The sequence below is a fragment of the Lasiosphaeria miniovina genome, assembly GCF_030549165.1.
Source record: "Lasiosphaeria miniovina strain SMH2392-1A chromosome Unknown B0T26scaffold_1, whole genome shotgun sequence".
NCBI classification, from domain to species: Eukaryota; Fungi; Ascomycota; class Sordariomycetes; order Sordariales; family Lasiosphaeriaceae; genus Lasiosphaeria; species Lasiosphaeria miniovina.
The window spans coordinates 7,868,729-7,889,368 of NW_026848220.1; the positions used below are offsets into that span (position 1 = coordinate 7,868,729).

Consider the following 20,640-nt stretch of genomic DNA (forward strand, 5'->3'; position numbering starts at 1 on the left):
ACCTTCCACCAACCTTTCCAAGGCCGTCGCAGCCCAACGGAGCTCTTCGCCGACAAGGCAATCCAACTCCTCCCACAACTCCTCCCACAACCACCCATACGCTCTGGGGGACGAAGGCGACAAGAGAAAATATGGAGCTAGAGCGTCTGCTGTTTGAGCAGCTCCATATCGACAATGTGCCCCCAACGTACCATGTTCACGCGGCTTTGTTCCGTGACGTGACCAACGCTAAGTTCCTGCACGAGCAGCTGCTCGCGCGGAACAGCGGCTTCGAGTATGCCTTCGTCGACGCTACTGCTATCTTCTCGCGCACACAACTTCTGTCGGCCATCTTTCGTGCCCTAACGGGTCTAATTAACGGCCGGCTAGCGACTCCAAACGTGCACTCCGAGATCGTGCTGTCCTTGAGCCCAAACAACAATGTTCGTTGCTCTTGAATGCTGCATGCAAGCTGGTCTCAAAATGCTCACTTATTCCTCTCCCCAGATTGCCGATGCCTACCGCCGATTTGGAATTACGCCGGGATTGACACAGGACATTATAGTTGTCAAAGTCCTAGCACCGAAAAACTTCACGCACCTCCTTCGCTTAAACGCTCTGGCTGACGAGACGTGGGGGCACCTGAGCGAAAATGTTGCTGGCAAACCCGTGCGTCTTACGGATGACGAGATTAGCAAGACAACGGACTGGACCAAGGTCTGCAAGTACTACAAGCTCAACGATTTGCCAGTAGTCGACGCGGAAAAGGATCCTGTAGCGCGCCGGGTCATGTTGGAGCGCCTCGCTATAATGTCTATGGCCCTGCGCGGAGTCTAGCCCAGCCATACCGGGCTGGAAATGTCAGGGTCCCTTTGGGTTGGACTCGACAGGTCAATCTAATCATACATCTGCTCGGGACCGTACTAGACGAAATGGGCTCATGATCAGATTGGGGATTTAAGAAAGCTTTACGCGGGCAGCGAGTAGGCGGGAGTTTGGGAGAAACAATTTCCAATATGGAACACGGGAACAACAAGAGAGGCATGTTTTCTTCGTTTGCTTGTTCGGTACTTTAGGAGAGTGTGGGATTGCATCTGTGGATAGGGAACAGGTAGCCGGTATTGGCGTTGAATGGTCTTGTGATAACTGCGGTGGTTTTATTAGGTTACATTGACTCGGCAACATCGCAGCAACTGAAAAGCCATGCATTGATCATATCGCGACAGGGCGAGGAATAGCGAACACTGAATTGAGCCAAATCACGAAGAAACCAAAGAGATGCAGTTTTTATTATACTACATCCTAGCTTTCGCCCGCTGTGCTCGCTCCGTGATTCCGCTTTATGAAAATGTTAGTTCGTTAAATGGCGTGTCTTCATGTGCCCTTGGCGATCTTCCAAACCTCCAACCCACACTCAGCCCGCGAAGCCAAACAAGCCTTTGACCCTCCGTAGCAGCTCAGCGCGCATGGCATCCCGGCCATTGCGTGTTCGCTGTACCGCATCTCGGTTCTCTTGGGCACGTCGCAGCAGGTACTTCATACACTCGCCTGTCGTGCCCCAGACTAGATACTTGTAAACCTGTGTTTTTGTAAGGCCGATGCCGGAAACATCAGCCTCGCCGGCGGCACCAGTGGCCACCAGCTCACAGCTCACCTCGTCCGCCATTCCCTGCAGCTGTGCAAAGGCCACCGCGGTACCACGCTCGCCGCTCTCAAGTATTGCCCGAGCCCTGAGGACCGTGTCGCGATTATGCGACGCCAGGACCAGTTCCACAGCCGGGAAGAGGGCCTTTTCCCCGTCCATTTTCTTTGGCCCCCGGAGTGGTGTCCTCCACTGTCGGCGCAGTAGTGCCTCGGCAATACCATCGTAGGCGGCATCCGTATTGGCCTTGGTGTCGTGGATCAGATGCCTGGGATCTGACCCTAGATAGGCACCGCGCACGAGCTTGACTCCTAAGGCAAAGCCCTCGTCGCGGGCAATAGAGAGGTGGTTACTCAGTGTTGAAGGTGTTGCCTTCAGGTATGCCTGGTAGGTGCCGTAGACCACTGCACGGTCATGAGTATTGTACTTGCGCATATACCCGAGAGTCCAGTCGTCAATGCCGGCCTGTACCGCCTGTTGTTCGGCATCGAATAGTAGACGCACGCCCCGCGAGGCCGCGAGCTTGCAGATGTTGTCGATGGCGGCGGCAAGAGCCTCGGACGGCGGGACGCAGCTGGACAAGGCGTATAAGGCTTGCCGGCCTGCGCCAGTAAACTTGAGCGCGACGAAGTCGCCCGGCGAGGCAAGCAGCACCGTTTCCATGGTACCCGCCTCCCAGTGGTTTACCTCGGTACGGATGCAATCTTCAGCAGCAACACCGCCTGCGGAGGACGCGAGATCCCTACTCTGCGCATCCGTGAGCACGACTTCCTTGGCGTACCCCAGAATTACACCGGTGAACCCGATCTTCTTTAGCGACTCGACCGTCTGTCGAACCTCGACCGGTGTCTCTCCGGCGCAGAATTGGGCGTAAAATGTCTTCTTCAGGAGATATTTCATCACTGGATTCCTGTCCGGGTTCAGAGCCGGGTTCGTGGTGTTGGCGAGAACCGACATAATAGCAAGCGACGGCGGGAGGAGGAACGAAGAGGAGGAGATCGTAGTCGTTACGAGCGAGCGAATTACATTGGCCAGAGGCAAGACCGCCAGCGGCGTGAGCTTCGCCATGTCTTCTGGTTGAGGGTTTGGAGCCCGTGATGACAAGACATTGGAAGCGTCGTCGAGACTGAGATTACCGGAAGGCGAGGGGTGGGAAGAAGAAGTGTGGATTGACCGTGAGGAAGTCATGGCTGCCAAAACGGAAAGTAATTGAGACGAAAGAAAGAGCCGTCGCCGGGGGGCTGTAGTACAAATGGAGGCAAACACTGGAGTCGCAACAACGCTTCTTGGGCGTAAATGTGCGATGCCACATGCAAATGACCTGCCAACAAACGAGGTAGGTATCTGTGCCATCTCTTGTAAGCGGCGAAACCCTCAAGGTGGCTTTGTGGCAGGGGATAAAACGCGTCAAGACGGAGACGGCGAGAAAAACAAACAAGACAGGTCCGCAAAAGCCGTTGACGAAGTCAGTTTGACAAGTTTCGAAGCTCAATCGGACCTTTAAGTAGTCAAAGGGTGATTAGATGGACATTGTTGCCAGCAGCCGTCTCCTGCCTTTTATCCCCCGACATCGCATTCTTGCTGCGGCCGGCAAGCTCAAGGCCGGCATGGGCCAACAGGCGGCGCAATTGCGCGGGGAGGGGCCCATTGTGGCCCATTCCAGCCAAACAGCGAACGCCCTCTTTTTCGAAAGGTTCGTAGATCCATAGGGACCGATGATGTTATTGCAGCATCTCTTATCAATAATCACGTGGACTGCCCCAGTCTCGTAGGAAAGGCCGTGGGTAACCGCGATTTGTGGGGGAAATGAGTGCGGGGAGGCGGGACAATCGGCACCGGTCATGCAACATGCTTGACACTGCAGCGCCCACGACTCGATAAAGCTCAAGGCCAGCAGTGCAGGCCAGGAATTTCCAGCGATTCGGGTTCTAGTGGAGACGATAAGGGAAGCCGGCAGCCAATGCGTCAGCATCAATCAAGCGGGCGCTACACCCTTGAGCCGACGCCGGCTTAGCTAGCTGCCCATTCCAAGTTAAACGGGAATGGTGTTGAATAGTGATTGGAGATGTCGCAGGTCTATCCCGAAGAGCAAACCAGACCATTGAGGGGCTTTCAAACTCCAATTGACGCGATTGCTTCTGGCGGGGGTTCGAATAGCTTCTGGGACCCGGCCGAGATCCAGGCGGCTTTGACCGGCCGCGAATGCACCAATTGCGCAGCCATGCGCAAGTGGGTTGCCCCAAAACACCACCTGGGCTTGCCATGCGATAAGAGCTCCAATTGAGTCCGATAGGGGGGGCGGGAAGCTTGCGGCAGGCTATCCGATGAAGCGTATAGTGTTTGCTCAAGCCGTCCGCCCTGACATGTTCTCGCTCGATTCTTTCGACCGGTGTCCTAATGTGCGTTTGAGTGTGTCGACGTATCCAATCGGCCGACCCCTAGCCACTCCAGCAAAGTCCTGCATCCCCCCATAGATGAATCCGACCACCAGGGCAGTCTTTGTAGTTCGGGCAGCCATTGGCAACGAGAAACGATCTAATGCCGAGCAATTACAGCCGTTAGCACACCAGTAGGGCTGGCAATTGGCTTGGGGATGTGTGGTTTGCATACTCCAAAGACTGAAGCCTCCAGCGACAGTAACGCAAGCCGTCACTGTGTTAAAGAGATCGGCGGTCTCGCGGTAGGTATCGAACATGCTTTCAATTGCAACCATGGCCGTCGTCCAGAAAGATATCTTGGCTCCCATTCGGAGGCCCTCGCGAAGACCCCCCGCAGCGACATGGTAGTTTTTGCTCTTGTGATAAAGATACCACCCTGGCGATGATGTCGGCAGCTTATGCGCATGCTCGGCGCGGAATCGGAGGCCGGCCATCATGCTGCCCTGTGTCGTTCCCAAGCTGAGTCCCACCAGAAATGACAAGCCCGAGGCAATGGGGATACGGACGGTGGGCGGGAGGGACAGCCGCAAGGTCCGGTTGATCTCGTCAATCTCTGCTCGAGTCCGAGGCCGGGCTAAAGCCCGGATTCGCTCCCTTTCCTCGAGGGAAGGCATTTGGGTACTTCGGTCTGTAGACGGAAGTTGGTTGTTATAGTTCGCTGGAGGAGAAACCGCAGGGCTGCCAGAGGTCGTAAGCTAGGTTGAATCAGAGGATTGTTGAAAGGGCGGTCGACAATTCCATCCATATCAGGCGGCCGGTTCGCAATGTGGAGCCTCGGGGGGTTATTTCCCAGGCCAGAACTCCACCGAACGGACCGGGCGGGAAAGCGCCACAGACGCGAGGCGGTGTGGCTCGAGCTCAGGTTGAACGCTAAATTAATTTCAGCCTCCCCCGCACCCTTCAGACGCGCCCAAACGCGGATCGCGTGCCATTGTGGAGGCTATTTTGAGCCTTTAACCAACATTTCCATTGTAACAGTGACCACGGCGCCAAGATGGTGAGAATTTCCCTGTCGCCCTATTTTGCTGCTTGAAATCGGGCTCATAGTAAAAATTTGCCGTTGAACTGTTGCTAATCTTGCTCCCCTACGCGACGCAGCCCCGCAACGCGACCCTTACGGCCGACGACTCGGACATCACGATCCGCCTTAAACATGGCGTCCACACCGTCTTCCTGTCTGCCATGGTCGAATGGTCTTTTTCCCGCGTCACCTCTGACCTTCTCGACATACTGCGAGAACGTTACCCGCGTGGCCTAACCACATCGATTGCCCCGCCGAAAACCACACCTGTTCCTGCTTCAGACACCGATGCGAAGGTCGTATACGCGCTACCTAACAATACCAACGACCTATCGGAGGGATGGTCGCGACTTCGCGTCAAAGGAACAGACACGCTAGCCGACAAGAGGCTGAAGGATATGTCCATTCTCGCTTTTGCTCTGCTCGACCCGGAAGACAAAGACGACGAGGCCGACTTTGACGTCGAGCTACCTATCTTGGAAGAAGAGGGGGCGTAATAAAGAGCATACCTCTTTCATGCTTGTCATTTGCGTATGTATTGGAGAAGCGGGAGACACAACTGGGCTCATTTCAAGATGGCGTTTACGGCTGGAAAAGCAATACCCGCGAAGATATGGGAGACAGCGTCCTGAATACTTCACACCACTATATTAATATGGCTTATATATTAAACGAACTCTATGTGCATCAATAGGAGTCTGGTTCTGGAGCATGCATTCATCGCAGCCCGGGACGGTATGGCATTCACTTGCTTTCAATTGGCGGGTCCCTATCCGAAGCATACACGCACGCCTGTCTCACTACACCACTAGACCGAGGAGAGACTGCTGTCTCAAAGGAAAGAGTCTGCTACCCAAGTTATCATTCTTTCACTTTTCCGTAGTACTCTATCCATCGCAGTTTGGCGCACGCGGTCTACTCATTAATAATAGACTGTATCTCCCCCTGATTGTTTCGATTCATCCGGGATAGGGGGGTATTTTTGTGCTGGGGATATTCACTACACAACTGGGAATGAAAGACTGGTATGCGGTAGCTAATACACACCCTGGGCAGACTTCAAATAGTATTGGAAGGTGCGGTCTTTGGAGAGAGTAGTGATAAGCAATATCTCAGACGACGACATTGATCCCTTCGTCAAATCTACCAATTAACGACTTCCATACCCGTCAGGGCTACAAAAACGCCCTGGCCAAGTCGTTTTTGTAGCTCTGACGAGTACTGGGGAACGAGAATGGTGGCACGTATAATGAATGGTTGTCCTGGTGATCTGGGCTTGTATTGTTATATCGTCTCTAGCAAATTCTCTAGCAAATTCTCATGGCCTTCCCTTACCTAGGGAAGTGGGTAATGCCGCAGGATCACCAAGGATATGCTGATAAGTTCGATACAAACCAGCAATTACAGGAGTAAACATTTCTAATTTCAGAACGCCAACAGACGATATCGTATAAGCCGGAGTGGGCTCTATGGGATAATGAGATGCTAAGATAATACCCCGGATTTCAGCACCACGCACAGTCTCCTTTTTGCTTTCCCCCTGGTGTCTACCTTAGGTATGTACCTACATATATGTTCATTACTTTTAGTCGCAGAGTCCTCTGACTCAAAACTCACTGTCGCCTTTTGCCTTCAGATCGTAGTCACTGTCCAGTCCCTTCCTCAGCTTGACCTGTCTCTCCAAGAAAGTGATTGCAATGCCAACGCAAGAGAGAACCAAGAAAACAATCCACGTCACTCTCAGACTCGACGAAAATGCCGAAATGATCTCTGTCTTGACCTGCGGGCCGAACCTCGAAACAAAAGCCGCCGTTGCATGCTCGTAGGCACGGCCGCCTCTCAGCTGGTCCTGAGCGGCCGCGCTGTGAATGGTCTGCAACGTGGTTGAGAACTGAGCATTGAAGGCGGCATTGGGGACGGCGACGCCAAGGAGAGAACCCAGGCCACGAAGGAATGCCCACGAGCCCGTTGCCGCAGCGTTCTCTCTGTCGGTCAGCTCGACCAGGACGGTGGGCAACGTCGTCGAGACAATGATGCCAGAGCCGATGCCGACCAAGAAGGAGAACATTATCCACAAGGCTACCGAGTCTGCTTGATCGAAGACGGTGCAGAGTAGAAAGCCGACGGCCATCAGAACAAAGCCGGCCTGGTGCATCAGTCGGTATTTTCCAAACCTGGCCAGCAACGGCCCACCGGCGGCAGCGATGACCACAATCGTCAATGTGCAAGGCAAGATGAGCACGCCGGACTCGGTGGGCGACGAGCCCATGACGGCTTGGAAAAAGGGCGGTAGGTAGAACTGGAAACCGTACGTGACGAATCCGTGCAGCACCGTGACGACAAACCCGGCAATGGTGGTGCGATTCGAGAAGACGTGCGGCGCCATGATGGGGTGTGCGCACCACCGGCAGCGTTCCCACGCGGCAAAGACGACGATGCCCGACGAACCGAGAGCCACGGTTCCCGCAACCGCCGGCGAAGACCACGAGTAGGCCGCGCCTCCCGAGGTCAGGGCGAAGAGCACCAGGACAACCGAGGCCGTCAGCAGACCGATGCCCGTGAAATCGATGCACTTTATCCGCTCCAAGATAGGCACTTCGTCCCAGCGCTGGCCAGTGTTGACCTGAAGCCAGCACCATATCATGACCAGAGCCGCAACACAGACGGGGATGTTGACGCCGAAGCACCACCGCCAGCTCGTCTCGGCAAAGACACCACCGAGGACAGGCCCGACCGTCGTCCCCAGCGCGTACACGGCGGCCTTGATGGCCACGTAATGGCCTCTCCGCTTCAGGGGGATGATGTCGCAGAGGATTAGCTCGGCGAACAGGTCAATGCCCCCCGACCCCATGCCCTGGGTGATGCGGCCGAAGATGAGCATGGCGCCGCTAATTGCCGCCCCAGAGATGGCGCTGCCGATGCCGAACAGCACCACGGCCACCATCATCAGGTGCCGCCGGCCCCAGATGTCGGCCAGCTGTCCGTAGAGGGGCTGGCACACGATGGAGGCGAGCAGGAACGCCGTCGCCACCCACGACGAGTCGGGGCCGAGGTTTAGCGCTTGTGAGATGGTCGGTAGTGCCGTGCTGACCACGCTCCCTTCGAATGCCGAGAGCAGGATGGGAACGCACACGGCAATGAAGCATCTCCAGAACCCCTCGCCTCGGGCCCACTCGACCGTTGGGGGTTTCTGGCAAGCGTATCCCTTCTCGTCCGACAGCGATGACGAAGACGAGGACGGAGAGTGGGACGGCGGTATCGCCAGTGATGTGACATCTGACAGAGTTATGGTGGCGCTCTGGGACGAGGTAATGGAGCGGCTCGGGCTCGACCTTCTGTCGTCTGCTGTCTGCTCTTTAGATGCCGAGTGAGACTCCATGGCGACCGAGCCGTGGGTTGCTATCCGGGTGATGCTGTCCTGTTGGTCGTAGTTACGCGTGTCGGAGTGTCGCATTTTTTTAAACAAGTTGTAGTGAGTGTGGATGTCCTGTCCGGACTCTTGAGCTCCTTTCTCGTCCGGACTAGTATCAAATACCTAACGTAGGTAGGCACAAGTGCCCGAGTGGTAAATTGGTTAGTTGAACGAGATGCTGATCATGAGATGAGAGAATGCAGGATACCGACCAATGTTGGCAAGCACCCGCGACCATTCTACCGCCTTATAAGGACTTGCTCTCAAGCCATCATGTGAGTAATTTGTGATGATCTTCCGCCGGCTTGGCCCATCCCCCATCTCCCCCACTCCCCTTTCCGCAGAAAGACACACGCTATCTGTCACGCTCGCTCTCTGTGTGCCGTCGAGAAGATCCCTCCCTGTCTAGGGTCCAAGGTCTGCAAGGTTCCTGGTGTATTTTGCCCCCCCTGCTTTATGACCTTGTGCAATCATCGGAATCTGATCGGGCCACGTACGGTTTTCAGAGTCCGACGACTCACGACACGCCCCGAGCCCTCGGCACAGAACCTGGCATGACTACAGAGTGCCCCTACTATCCTGCCACTTGCATTTCACTGGGAATTTGGGGATTTGAAATGTGAGACATCAGAGCTAAAATCTTCTACTCTCCCGGACTGTTTGATGTTGTCCCATTCCAATGTCCTACTGGCTTCCTAGTTTGTGCAGATTGAGGAGCTCGCAGATTGATTCTTTCGCGTTGCCGCCGGATGCGAGGGCCTTTCGAATACTGTCCCCCCTTCCAAGGCCGTAGCGTGCCGAGGCGTGCAACGTCTACGAGATCCAGAGCTGCGCTGCTGGATAGACGTACAATCCAGGCTCGCTTGGTTACACGCAGCTTCCCCACTGGCAAACTGTCACGGGCTTGTGCACGCCGCGGTCCCGTTGACAGCAGCATTATCTCTTGTCATGAAGTCATTGCACCACACGTACACCAGCGGCTGCGACATGGGACGCGGGATGCAGCCCGCTGTAACTCTAGCACAGGCTAGCTAGGGAGGTACTTTCCTTAACATGCCCTCTCTATATTTTCTTTCAGAAGTGGCTGGGCTTTGGCGTCATAGACTTCAGCAGATTGGACTACAAATCTTATCACAGACGTCTGCAAAACTCAATTCGATCCGCATCTGTTACCCAGGTACCCGTATCAAGTGGCCGCCAAGAGATACAACGCATGAAACATCAAGTCTCGCACCGCATGGCCGATCCCATACATACCCAACGGCCCCATACATCCGGTTGCGTTGGGATCGTACTATGTTGCTCTCTTCGTCGCGTCTCATGCCGGCGGGGAGGAAAGGCTCAGCTGCGGCCGCGCCCACAAAGTTGCCACTCTCCATATTAGAGCAAAAAGCGCCGTTTTAAACCCACCACTCGGGACCTTCACGACAGATGATTTGCAATTTTGCTTTCCTATTTGTTTCACAGCAAGTTCTCTCATGACCCCACGAGATAGTTACTTTGTTTTGAGTCGTTACTCTTAACTCGTAGCAATTCCCTCACATGAGGCCAACCTTGATAGAAATAAGATCCGACCTCGGCCGACTCCTTGGTTTCCTTTCCATGTGCGGTTTTAACAACAGGGCACAATGTATACAGAGAACTTGCCACAAGCAATGTGCGTGTCCAAACTCTGCATTGAGCCAGTGAGGTTGAGGAATTCGTCAGCCTTGATGGAACTGGGCTCCCATGCCCATGCCTGTGGTAGCGTGCCAGCTCCCTGTCGCTAGGAATGCGGAAATCTGTTGGTCTCTGCCCCCCAGCCACAGAATTAGACTCGTATGAAGGGAAGACCTGTAATACCCAACTGATACCGAGCACGTTGAACCCAATTGCCATTTACATCGGGGTATCACGCATTGTGTGTTGCAACGGCTCCGTAACTGCGTGATACCAACACCCGAGATCGGAGTGTCTGACAGACCGCATCCAACCAGATACTAGGAATTATTGAGACAAGTTCGCATTCTACATTTATTTCGAAACTCGTCAATTGAGCTGTCAGATGGAATTGGCGGCTGAAAGCAGCCAATTGGCCTTGCTAGTTGACAATATTGAATTGTCAAGTGCCATTACTGTATAATAACTGAAGAGGCAAGGGATTATTGAGCCGGTTAGCACCGGATGAAGTTAAACTTTCCAATCAGATTGAGCTTCTGCTGAGGGGAAGCGCATGAATTCTAAAAGTCCTTGTACCAGTGTCCCTTACCTACGTAGGTGCTCATTGGGTTGAGCAAAGTGCCGATAATATAGCCAGAGGTCAGAAGAGACCGCACGACTAAGGCACTTGTGATAATAGCCTGATTGATCTTTTCTGCTCCCAAAGATTTAGAGAAGGTTTATTAGTTATCAATTCCCATAACACCAACAGTACACCAAATTGAGTATATCTAATAGCATATTCTAATTCATCTGCTTCAATATGGCTTGCCTTGGAGAAGGACCTCCGCAAATATCTGATAGTATAGGTGTCGACAACTTCAAACCACGGTCTAGTTGAAGATATCCATCACGATACTCGTCACGTAGGTATGCTGTCAGAATTTGGTATTCGGTACTCAGGCCGAGACTAGCAACCCGTATGTTTTAGAATGCTTTGATTGTGAGTCGAGCCACCATATTAGGCTGCAAGGTTATGTCTCGACATAATAAGTTCTAGACTCTGACGTTATCAGCTAATGCAATCAAGATTTCCTTCTGTTGTGGGGCGGCTCTGGGAACTATAGTAGGAGTGAAACATCTGTAGCGGGACAGAATACCAATCAGCTAGCTGACGAGTAGCCATACTGTGTGGGATGTCTATCTTACCACAGGTGTCTCTTTTGCGCCTGTTGGCGTAAAACAAATACATATTGCCTAGCATTCTAGGCAACAGCAGCTATATAGTCGCAACTCCCACCACACACTGAGCTACGATGGATGTAGTGGCTTTATACTGATTGTCGTAGTTTTTAGAATCTATTCTAAACTGCGTTCAGCGTTTAGAAATTTAGTTAAACCTGTAGAGTGAATGATATAAGCGCGCACTATGAAACGTGTGAGCAGACCGAGGCAAATTCTTTATGATAGATCGCTTCATGTCCGATCCAAGTTTACTAGGCATGCCCGCAACAAAGGTAGTTGCACTATGAAAGAGGAGATGTGAAAAAATAAAAACGAATAGGGAAGATTAAATTTATCCTCCACTCCCAAAACTACACGCAACTCCTTGTTTTTACGTGTCTGTAGTGCCTTGAGATGTGTAGGAAACCACGATGTGCGGAATTGTCCATGGCCGTGGGACTATGTACGCCTCTAGATAGGTACCTGACTTTCACCCGATATCGATGCTTCAATTAATTACCAGGAACAGCACCAGTTCTTAGAAGAGAAGCATAAGAGACCGCAAGAGGAAGTTTGGTCCAGGAATCAGCCAATACAATAAAACAACAATACAGAGCGAGTTGAATCACTGTACTTCTGTAGTAGTTATTGTGTAGATACTGGACCACAGAAATGCTGCTTCCCCAACCTCTGGTCTCGATTCAGTACGGCGCAACATGGCCGGTAGCCAAGCCTGGCTAATAACGTGATTTGTCTTGGCTTCTCCACAACCAAATACGGTGTTTCATTGGCAAACATTCTCACAAACTTGAAAGCGCTACGGCCCTAGCGACTCCGGGCCGATCTACATTCCATCCGCCTTGGCTGACCTAGTGCGTATTCCGAGGTTGAATCCTGGGCAGAAAGGGCCCGCAGCAAGCACACGGAAAGTCGCACCGGAGTCTAATTACCGTCTAGGGTTGCTTCTCTCTACCTTCAAGCCAACATTGACGTCGCAAGGCCTCGCCATACGTTGCACAGCATGGTAGCCGAAAGGGGATTTATCCATAGCCAGCGTAAAGTTCAGCTGCTGTAACACAGTCTCGGGACCTGGGGAGAAGGAAACTTCCGGCACAGTCAAAATTGGCTATATATTGAGTTTGACATAGCCGGCTCTTGCACTGTAATACTCCACATTCAACTTCCATGATGAGCGACCTTGGATATTCGCAATCCCACAACCTCTTGGTCCAACACAACCTACCTCTCTAAACATACCAATAAATGAAATGATGTCCGCCTCCTTTCTCTCCAGGGGGCTGCTCGCTTCGGCTATGGCACTGGGTGTGCTTGGTAACCCAATTGCCTCCGAAATCCGCCAAGACCTCTCCCCTTGCGCTACAGTCCGCTGCGCGGCCAACACGACATGCGAAGTTATTAACGGCAACCAGGCCAAGTGTGTTCTTGACAAGGGGGAGATATGCGGCATAACTGTTTGCGCGGCGGATCTCGTCTGCTGCAACCCGTCTTGCGGTATCTGCACGAGGCCGAACATGGCGTGCACGCAACAAGTCTGCGAAGTCCCCCCACAAAAGCAATGCGGCACAAAACTGTGCCCAACAGGCCAGGTTTGCTGCAACTCGAGCTGCGGGATTTGCACCCCCCCTGGTGGATTCTGCACACAGCAATTCTGCGGTTGACGAACTGGGTGGTGGGACACGGGACGGGATTGGCGGCATTGGGTCGAAATTGGAAAAAGTGTTCGGCCCTCAGCATCTGTAATTACCTTCTCTTCACCAGCTTCTACAGAACTGGCGACTCTTTTGGGTTGCTCTCTCTGAATGGATTCAACTTTGCGCTCTGCTATCAAGATTAATATCCCCAGCCCAGCTCGGAAGATCATCCTTTTATTCTGCTTCGCAGTGTTAAATCTAGTAGGTACGACGGCGATTTGATCGACACTCCAATGATCTTCTACCTTGTCGACATGTTGAGAAGGGAGATTTGCGTGCAACGAATTTCTTGAGAACTCGTGCCCCTAGACTACTAAACCCCTACCTAGGTAAGTTGCGAAATCCTCTTACCTCATTCTCTCCGTACACAGACACCGGGCGAGCGGCACTCGCGCGGCATGTGGTGCACAACGGAGATAACGCATAGCATATTGCCTAGGTACACTGAACTTGCAGATCACACGACAATGTTACCGAAGTGGCCAGCAACATTCCCCACCACGCGGGTTTTGGGGGCCTACTTTCCTGGCTGGTTACGTAGTCTGCCATAGTGGCACGGAGGTAGACAGCACCTTCTCGCTGATGGTCTTGAGGCCACAGTTTGAGATGAAGACAGCATTCTCGGGATTGGAGAGATCTAGGAGATCATTGCCCAGACAGACGACACGGGCACTGACGCAAAAGAGGCCGCGGAAGGCATAGTTTTGATGAGTTTACATGCCTCTATGACCTCCAGCTACAAATAGGGGGTGTGAGGAGGATAGTTTAGAACCGCCATAACTACAGTCAGGTATACATCTGAGTGCTCTTTTTTGTGTTCTGCTTGCCTCCCTGGTCTCCGTGACCGTGAATTCGCAATTTGCTCTACTGCCTCTACTGTCCCTTCCGGGTTCCGAGCCGTGCGGCCGGGCATTCAGCTTGGCTGCGCCGAGTTCCTGCTGTACTAGACTGCCACAAAGGTGGCCGCCATGGCCAAACCGGATGAGTATGCCGGCCCAGTAGCGCCTCAGACGGCCGAGCAGCTGGTTGCGCTGCCACACAACAATACTAGTACTCTGCTCAGTGGTGTAGTCTGGACTTTGACAGGCCTATCCGGCATGTTCCTAGCCCTGCGCATGTATTATAAGCTCCCGAAACGATAGGGGCTATGGTGGGAAATTATGGCTCTTATTGTATCTTGGGTCATGTGCCTGCGCATTCAGCGCCAGTAGAAGTGGTGGTAGCCCGAGTTGATTAGGTAGGCGATAAACGTATTCGGTCTGTATCATTAGAGGGAATGTAAGATCCCTGGGGCCATCTTTGAATATCTTTGCGATTGTTAAATATTTGATTTGGTACAGATCCAACCTCTGGTGCATAAAAATCTGTACAGCTGACAATTTGAAAATTTCCATCAAAAGTCTGCAAAGTTCTTCAAGAGGAGAGCGGCAGGACCCACTTTGACTTTCGTGAGTGGCCCGGCCCAAAGTGCGGCACGTGAGCACGCGACGGACCACCCCGAGAATAATCCTCCACTTTCTCAACCGTGTCCGGGTCATTCCACACCACCATCTTTAACCCACACCGCCAAACTACTCCGCGAGGTCCCCATCCGTGCCTTTTGGGGCCTCTGCTTTGGCCCAAAACATCGAGGCGTTAGAATCCATGTCGATGACCAACACAGACGCAAACCAAACAATGCAGCCGCAGTTGGCGCAACCAGCACCGCAGCCGTCACCACCTACCGCCTCAGAGCCTTCCGATGCCGCCGCCCAGGAGGCGCTCCAAGCGGCGCGCTATGCGAGGACCGGCATTAAACCGCCCCGAAAACTGGATAGTCGCAGGCGCTTCAAGAATTTCATCGATCGCATCAACCGTCGCCAGTGGGAAACCCTGGGGGAAGGCATCCACCGCCGGCTCGCCTACAATGGCCGTGACATGTCTCAATACGAACTCATCCAGCACCTGAAGCAAGAGTTCGCGCCCAAGACACACACCACAATGGAGATAGTCGCTCTTGTCGGCGGCAAAACTGACGAGGATGGCTCCATTGGTGCCCGCCTCCGCGTAAAGCATCAAGTCGTCCAGGGTCCCTACCTAACCTCGGCAGCCAGACGACGCTTTGAATATGCGCGTCACATGTTCGTGCAGTATACCGCTGGTAAAATCAGTGAGATCAGCGACATTCCCGACGAGGATGAGAGGCGCCGCGAGCCGAAGCACATCCTGCCGCCTCCTGGCTTGCGACCGCCGCCTCCTCGCGTATCAATCGACCTTGGACAGTTCTACACCGACTACATCGCTTGCATCAACGGCGGCAACATGACCAGAGAGCTACAGAGGTTTTGCAAGTCGACCGGTGTCACTTGGAATGGTTCCAAGCTGGCCGTGGACCAGTACCGCAAGCTGATGGAGGGCGCATTTGACGCTATCGACGGCCTCAAGTTTATCGCGCACACAGTCTTGGTTGATGAGGCGAGGCAACAGATTGCTGTGCGAATCGATTTCATAGGGACGCCCGTTAAGCCGTTTGGGGGCGCCTTCCCAAATGGCAAGCAAGTTATCTTTTCCGAGCACGCCTTTTACTGGCTCGAGCAGGGAAAGATATCGGATGTGCTGACAATTGTAGACTGGGAGAGCTACAAGTCACAGCTAATCCACTGACTGGGCGAAGCCGAAAGCCGCCGGAGCGCTGGTCTAGCTATACTTTTTCCCACATGAATCATTCTCAGCCCCTTTGGCAAATCCTCGCATCAAGCATTCATTCCTCTCGGTAGCACGCAATTTGCAACTCTATGAATCGCAGCTAGGCCTAGGAGTCCGTGATGAGCAAAAAAATTAGTGCATATCAATTTGACATTTGCGAGGTTATTCGCAGGTATTTCAATGCAATAAGCTTACCTCCAAAAGACGTTTACCGAATCCAAAGCTCTGAAATATCCCGTTGCCATTGCATAAACCGCCTTATGCGCCAAGTCGATTATCTGCTCCCCAAACGGCCACGTCCTGGCACCACCATTTGATCGGCTAGTTAGTGCGTTACGTATCGATGTGCCGTTGGTTGCAGGAGGGGTGAGACCATAGTCGGCCGAGCCACAGGACGAAGCTTACCAAGGTAAGGCGCCAACGCCTGTCCAGCTTTCCAGAGTCTGGTCGACTAGCAGCCGAAGACTTGTAAACATTGAATCTGCAAACGGGCCGCGGATTCCATGGTAACTCATCAGCGCACGGGCAACGCCAACCACAACACCCTGCCCGTAGTGCATCGCCATGTTCAGGCGCCATAGCTGCTCAGCCGATCGCGGTTTTGTACCGAGCAGGCATGCCAGCGTCTTTCCGGGCAGCTCGGCCCGTGAACAATTGCTCGACCTTCTCGCTGGCGGTCATGCTGCGTTGGGTGTGAAGTCACCCTCGTCAGCCTTCTAGGCTGATAGCATCGAGGGGCTGTAAAGTCTAAGAGACTCACACGGCCACTCTGAGAAACCCGGCGCTAGCGCCATACAGGATGACGGTACTCCAGGGCAGCCTATGATACGGCCGATGAACGTCGGCAGGTTTGGGAGACATGGTGTGAAACGATCAGTGAAGATCGTCGCTGATCGTGATGTTACTCGTCGTGAAGCACTCCGGTAATGGACTGCAAACAGCGGTCCTTATTGTCAATTTCGTTATGAACGCTGGCAAACAAGGGGCGGAAAACTGGTACAGCCAAAGGTATTACCAAGTCTTTCTTCAATTTGGGGAGCGGAAAGGAAATATCTACCCACCTACCTTTGCATATGGATGATGGCATATTGACGCCATATTGGTCGTCAAGGTACTTAATTAGGTATTTACTTGGCACTGGGTGGACAACTGCCCGTTGCCCTATGTTCAAATTTCTTCACTTGAAGGATTCCGTAAGTATTATAGTCCAAACGCCGTCAGTTGCTACCCGAATGGGTAAAGGGGACCAGTCGGTTGACCAATACTGAAGCTTTGACCTACATTCGTAAAGAAAAGGCCTTTGTCAAGGGCATCTAGTAGCAAAAAATACTACTATCTAGCACCGTTTCACGTCGCCTTGTGCTGAAAGTACGCAGGTTCCTTGATAAATATGTGATATTCGTGACGTGTTGAATACATTAAATCCGTCTTTACTCCGGGTATCATTATAACGGACGCCGATATCCAGCTTACGGCCGCGTGGCGGGCAATCAGCCCCAAGCCCTAATTGCAACAGGTTGCTGAGGATTTTTTTAAAAAATTTTAAAAAAAAAGTAAAGAAACAAACACTTGTTTTGTTGCCCGAGCGTGATATATGCAATCCTGGAACGACAAATAGCGCAGCGAAGCGGTTTGCATAACTAGTCCATTGCGTCAAGTCCATCAAAATGCGGCATTGCTTTTCCGCCCGTCGCCTCGCAATGAGAGGCTATACTCGGAACGCTTCCGAATCATGAAGGCCAGACCAAGAAGGAGATCGGTATCGTAGCGGCCGGCGGGGCCATGCATGACGGAGCGCACTACACGGCCGGCAAGGCGTTCAGCCGTCATCTCATTGCTCTCAGCAGCGTCCGCAATGTCACCCCACAGGTCAAGTAGTAGCTTGAAGAGTGATCGGGCAGGCCCGCGAAGGCCTAACAAAGCTTCTTCCCAAAAATCGATGCCTTGGTCGAGGCGCATGGCCAGCGACCCGCTAATGGTAGCTTGCCTGGAGAGTGTGATCCACCGCTTGCCAACTGACTCGGGCACAAGCGGTTGCGGGAGCTCCGACAGGAACAGTAGAATAAGGTCGGCGGCCTCGAAGACGGTATAGCGCCGCCAATCGAGGTCCTTGCCGAAATTTGTCGAGGCCGAGGCAAATACTTCCTTTAATTCGTCGAGGCATTGCGGGTCGGCGTCCTGGCCGAAGACGTGTGGCGTACTTACTCCCTGGTCTCGGATGAAGTATATGCATCGGAGAACACACAGCGGGTACTCGCGAGTCGAAGACCTGCCGCCATCGTGGTGAGTGCCTGCGAGCCCCTTTGCGACGTACATGCTCTTTGCAAGTGACACCCCAAATATGGCATCTGGTTCTAGGATCTCGGCCGGTGTGGTGATTTGATCGTCGGCCTTTGAGAAAGGCAGTACCTTGTGGCTGAAGCTTCTGAAAGTGGTTGAGAGGCGTGAACTGCTCCGCCGAACCAGACCATGTCTGACCGGACCGGAAGTTGGCATGTTCGAGCCCGAAGTAGACGGACGAGGCGAGGCAAGACCATCATCGCCAGGGTTTTCCCAAATTGATCGCCGCACCTGGCTCAAGGCTCGACCCATTCGGCTGCTGGGCCTGCTGGTACCGCCAGCAACAGGCTCAGGGTTCAGGGGAGGAGCAACCTCAGTCACAGCGGTAAGGAAGGACTCGGAAGCCGGATATTGCGAGCCTTGGGGTGAGAAACTCCAACTGCGGGAGTGACCAGACAACTGGCCTGTACCAGGGACGGGCCCGCGGCAGCTTTCAGACATTGTGGGGCGTATGTCAGGAGAGCTGCGAACAGAGGGAACACCCATCCTTGCCAGAGACCTTGGCGGCGGAGTAGGGGCCCTACGGGGCATCTCTCTGAGCTCATCGAGAAGTTCGTCAATCTCGTCGACGGGAATACTGCCACCACCATGAGGTGCGCTCAATGATCTTCCGTGTTTTATCGCTGGAAAGCTTGTCTCGTCCCCGCTCATCTCGATAGCACTGTCGGGAGCCTCTCCGACGGATGACGCGGCGTCAGGACGGCGGTTCTCAAGCTGTTCAAGCTCCGTATCGACCGCAGACACGGCATGGGTATATAATGCATCAAGGAACTGCTGGATGCTAGCCACGGCCCCGTTCTGCTGGGATTCATTCCGTAGCCTAGCCGTAACGTCACTGATCCGGGCCGCCACTTTTGCCAACTCGCTCTTTTCGTCCAAATCGACAGGGTGTTCGGCCTTGTTCGGGTCTCTTGCGAGGGTCGAGTCGACACTGTTGGGCTCGGTGGAAGAGGAAGTTCTGGCACGGAGGCATACGTTAGCCTCCAAGCACCTTGACACCCAAGCACTAGGCGGGGGGGCTCTCACAAAGCAACCAGGTCAACGGCAAGCCCAAGTGTGGACTTGTAACCTTCAAGTGTCCATCTGAGCTTCTCGATGTGGTCTCGGCTAGCCATCCACCTCGACTTCTTGTCCGCTTTAGAAACGCCCTCGCGACCGAGGACCGATATGCAGCCATCCAGCTCGTTGACGATGGTCAAGCACTTTTCCAGCACTCTGGGGGTCTTGTTGGCCAGCTGGGCCGGGAACGAGTCTGCGTCGTCTTTCAGCAGGTCGAGGACACCCTCGAGTGAGTGTAGCTCGCCGGATATGGCATCGAGGTCGGAGCGCGATTCTCGCACGTCGCGGACAAATCGGTTCAAGGCAAGGGAAGTCTTCGCGATGGCATTGCTCGCGGCAAAGCAGCCCGTTTTGATCGATCTAGATAGCACGGATTCGGGATTAGAATCAGCCATGTTGAAGAGATGCAACGATGACAGTGGTCGGTGCATCAACCGGTGCAGCGGTCGATCAGCGGAGCGATTAGAGTAGCGATCAGGGAGCGATCGAGCTAACTGCTCAGTGCAGAATCGCGCCGCGATTTCGGGGCTGACTGCCATCAAGAACGAGTAGTAAGAAGAGTGACTTGCATCCAGTCCATCGTGGCAGCGGCCCTTTTCGCCCCCGTCTCAATATTACGCGCAAATTGGTTGCACTGCAGAAAGGCGCAGACCGTAAGCCCAGAACCCAAGCCCCGAGCCGTCCGACGCAAGTGAAGATGACGGGAGGAGGTCGAAGAAAGTTTGCGCATCCATAGTTAGGTTGCTGCTAGCGAACGAGCTCAAATTTAAAGTAGACGCACAAGCATCTCGCAAGCCTGTCCCAGTTATTGACCTGTATCTGGTCACGTAGATGGAACAGGCGCTTGGATCCTGTTGGATATCGCTCTGGCCTCGAGAGCGTCGATCCTGCCCCTGCCCGACTTCTTTTCCATCCCACTGCCAGCGCCTGTGCCGGGACTTTTGGGGGTGACGGGTGACGGGAGGTGGGGAAGTGGGGTTACATTTGTCCTTTAGCGCCTATTCACTTCGGGGAGAGCAGGTCGATATTTGGCCTGCCCAATCCTGGTTTTCTTGGCGCACGAGCCCCTCCCGCCCGCCCCCATTGGGTGCGCTAGAAGCCACAGCTCTCTGAACTGCGGTGCGGGGATGCGGGGCGACGCCAGGAACATGCTTTTCATGTACTGAGATGAATCGGAGAGGATTTGTTTGGGGCCAAAGTGCCTGAACTTCGAGGCTCCAGTGTGTTCTATCCGCAGCTAGGTTAAAGGTTCTGGCGATCTAATATCAGAAAAATAGCATCGCTATTGGCTAGGGCATAGGAATCTGGGTGCACTTGCTACTGCACTGCAGCGGCGGGCCAGATGCGGTGTGCTGCGGCACGATTGGCACAGTCCCCTTATCGAGCACCTCAATCTCGCAACCAGGCATAATGTGGCCAGAACCACCAAATACAGGTTAATAGCGTGAAACGTTACCGAGTTCGGGCTACAACGTCCTCCCACCCCAGAC

The 20,640-nt window shown here is 53.5% G+C and overlaps 10 protein-coding genes across 10 annotated transcripts; 4 read left to right on the forward strand and 6 right to left on the reverse strand.

The window, feature by feature from the left end:
* Positions 1–131: 131 nt before the first annotated feature.
* B0T26DRAFT_631617 (kinase binding protein CGI-121-domain-containing protein) lies at positions 132–816 on the forward strand (the record flags this gene model as incomplete). The annotated part of the gene is made up of 3 exons (XM_060436368.1): positions 132–422; positions 487–552; positions 610–816. The coding sequence occupies 3 exons, from the start codon at positions 132–134 to the stop codon at positions 814–816; spliced, it is 564 nt and encodes a 187-aa protein (XP_060304151.1).
* Positions 817–1,393: 577 nt separating this feature from the next.
* Positions 1,394–2,689, reverse strand: B0T26DRAFT_671437 (FAD-linked oxidoreductase-like protein; the record flags this gene model as incomplete). Its single annotated transcript, XM_060439323.1, has 1 exon — positions 1,394–2,689. One exon carries the CDS (start codon positions 2,687–2,689, stop codon positions 1,394–1,396), a length of 1,296 nt encoding a protein of 431 aa, XP_060304152.1.
* A 239-nt stretch (positions 2,690–2,928) lies between these two features.
* Positions 2,929–3,779, reverse strand: B0T26DRAFT_100012 (uncharacterized protein). The gene is made up of 2 exons (XM_060433231.1): positions 3,058–3,779; positions 2,929–2,965 (listed from the first exon to the last, which is right to left on the reverse strand). Exon 1 carries the CDS (start codon positions 3,591–3,593, stop codon positions 3,141–3,143), a length of 453 nt encoding a protein of 150 aa, XP_060304153.1. The 5' UTR covers positions 3,594–3,779; the 3' UTR covers positions 2,929–2,965; positions 3,058–3,140.
* A 186-nt stretch (positions 3,780–3,965) lies between these two features.
* On the reverse strand, positions 3,966–4,673 carry B0T26DRAFT_631921 (uncharacterized protein; the record flags this gene model as incomplete). Its single annotated transcript, XM_060436397.1, has 2 exons — positions 3,966–4,156; positions 4,232–4,673. 2 exons carry the CDS (start codon positions 4,671–4,673, stop codon positions 3,966–3,968), a joined length of 633 nt encoding a protein of 210 aa, XP_060304154.1.
* Positions 4,674–5,053: 380 nt separating this feature from the next.
* On the forward strand, positions 5,054–5,577 carry B0T26DRAFT_671439 (uncharacterized protein; the record flags this gene model as incomplete). Its single annotated transcript, XM_060439324.1, has 2 exons — positions 5,054–5,056; positions 5,158–5,577. 2 exons carry the CDS (start codon positions 5,054–5,056, stop codon positions 5,575–5,577), a joined length of 423 nt encoding a protein of 140 aa, XP_060304155.1.
* Positions 5,578–6,686: 1,109 nt separating this feature from the next.
* Positions 6,687–8,459, reverse strand: B0T26DRAFT_634458 (major facilitator superfamily domain-containing protein; the record flags this gene model as incomplete). The annotated part of the gene is made up of 1 exon (XM_060436633.1): positions 6,687–8,459. One exon carries the CDS (start codon positions 8,457–8,459, stop codon positions 6,687–6,689), a length of 1,773 nt encoding a protein of 590 aa, XP_060304156.1.
* Positions 8,460–12,667: 4,208 nt separating this feature from the next.
* On the forward strand, positions 12,668–13,033 carry B0T26DRAFT_737653 (uncharacterized protein; the record flags this gene model as incomplete). The annotated part of the gene is made up of 1 exon (XM_060443478.1): positions 12,668–13,033. One exon carries the CDS (start codon positions 12,668–12,670, stop codon positions 13,031–13,033), a length of 366 nt encoding a protein of 121 aa, XP_060304157.1.
* Positions 13,034–14,599: 1,566 nt separating this feature from the next.
* On the forward strand, positions 14,600–16,140 carry B0T26DRAFT_691346 (uncharacterized protein). The gene has a single exon (XM_060441121.1). It carries the CDS (start codon positions 14,711–14,713, stop codon positions 15,707–15,709), a length of 999 nt encoding a protein of 332 aa, XP_060304158.1. The 5' UTR covers positions 14,600–14,710; the 3' UTR covers positions 15,710–16,140.
* Positions 15,943–16,389, reverse strand: B0T26DRAFT_634409 (uncharacterized protein; the record flags this gene model as incomplete). The annotated part of the gene is made up of 2 exons (XM_060436630.1): positions 15,943–16,051; positions 16,157–16,389. Coding segments are annotated over 2 exons (342 nt in total), but the record flags the coding sequence as incomplete, so codon positions are not given.
* A 659-nt stretch (positions 16,390–17,048) lies between these two features.
* Positions 17,049–20,066, reverse strand: B0T26DRAFT_691351 (uncharacterized protein). Its single transcript, XM_060441122.1, has 2 exons — positions 19,118–20,066; positions 17,049–19,049 (listed from the first exon to the last, which is right to left on the reverse strand). The coding sequence occupies exons 1-2, from the start codon at positions 19,687–19,689 to the stop codon at positions 17,414–17,416; spliced, it is 2,208 nt and encodes a 735-aa protein (XP_060304160.1). The 5' UTR covers positions 19,690–20,066; the 3' UTR covers positions 17,049–17,413.
* Between the last annotated feature and the right edge of the window lie 574 nt (positions 20,067–20,640).

Excerpts from the sequence above, each read along its gene's own strand:
- B0T26DRAFT_100012 (XM_060433231.1), bottom strand. The coding sequence starts at position 3,593 with ATGCTGACGCATTGGCTGCCGGCTTCCCTTATCGTCTCCACTAGAACC.
- B0T26DRAFT_691351 (XM_060441122.1), bottom strand. The coding sequence starts at position 19,689 with ATGGCAGTCAGCCCCGAAATCGCGGCGCGATTCTGCACTGAGCAGTTA. Across the intron at positions 19,050-19,117 it reads GCCGTTGACCTGGTTGCTTT|AACTTCCTCTTCCACCGAGC; the intron begins GTGAGAGCCCCC and ends CCTCCGTGCCAG.
- B0T26DRAFT_691346 (XM_060441121.1), top strand. The coding sequence starts at position 14,711 with ATGTCGATGACCAACACAGACGCAAACCAAACAATGCAGCCGCAGTTG.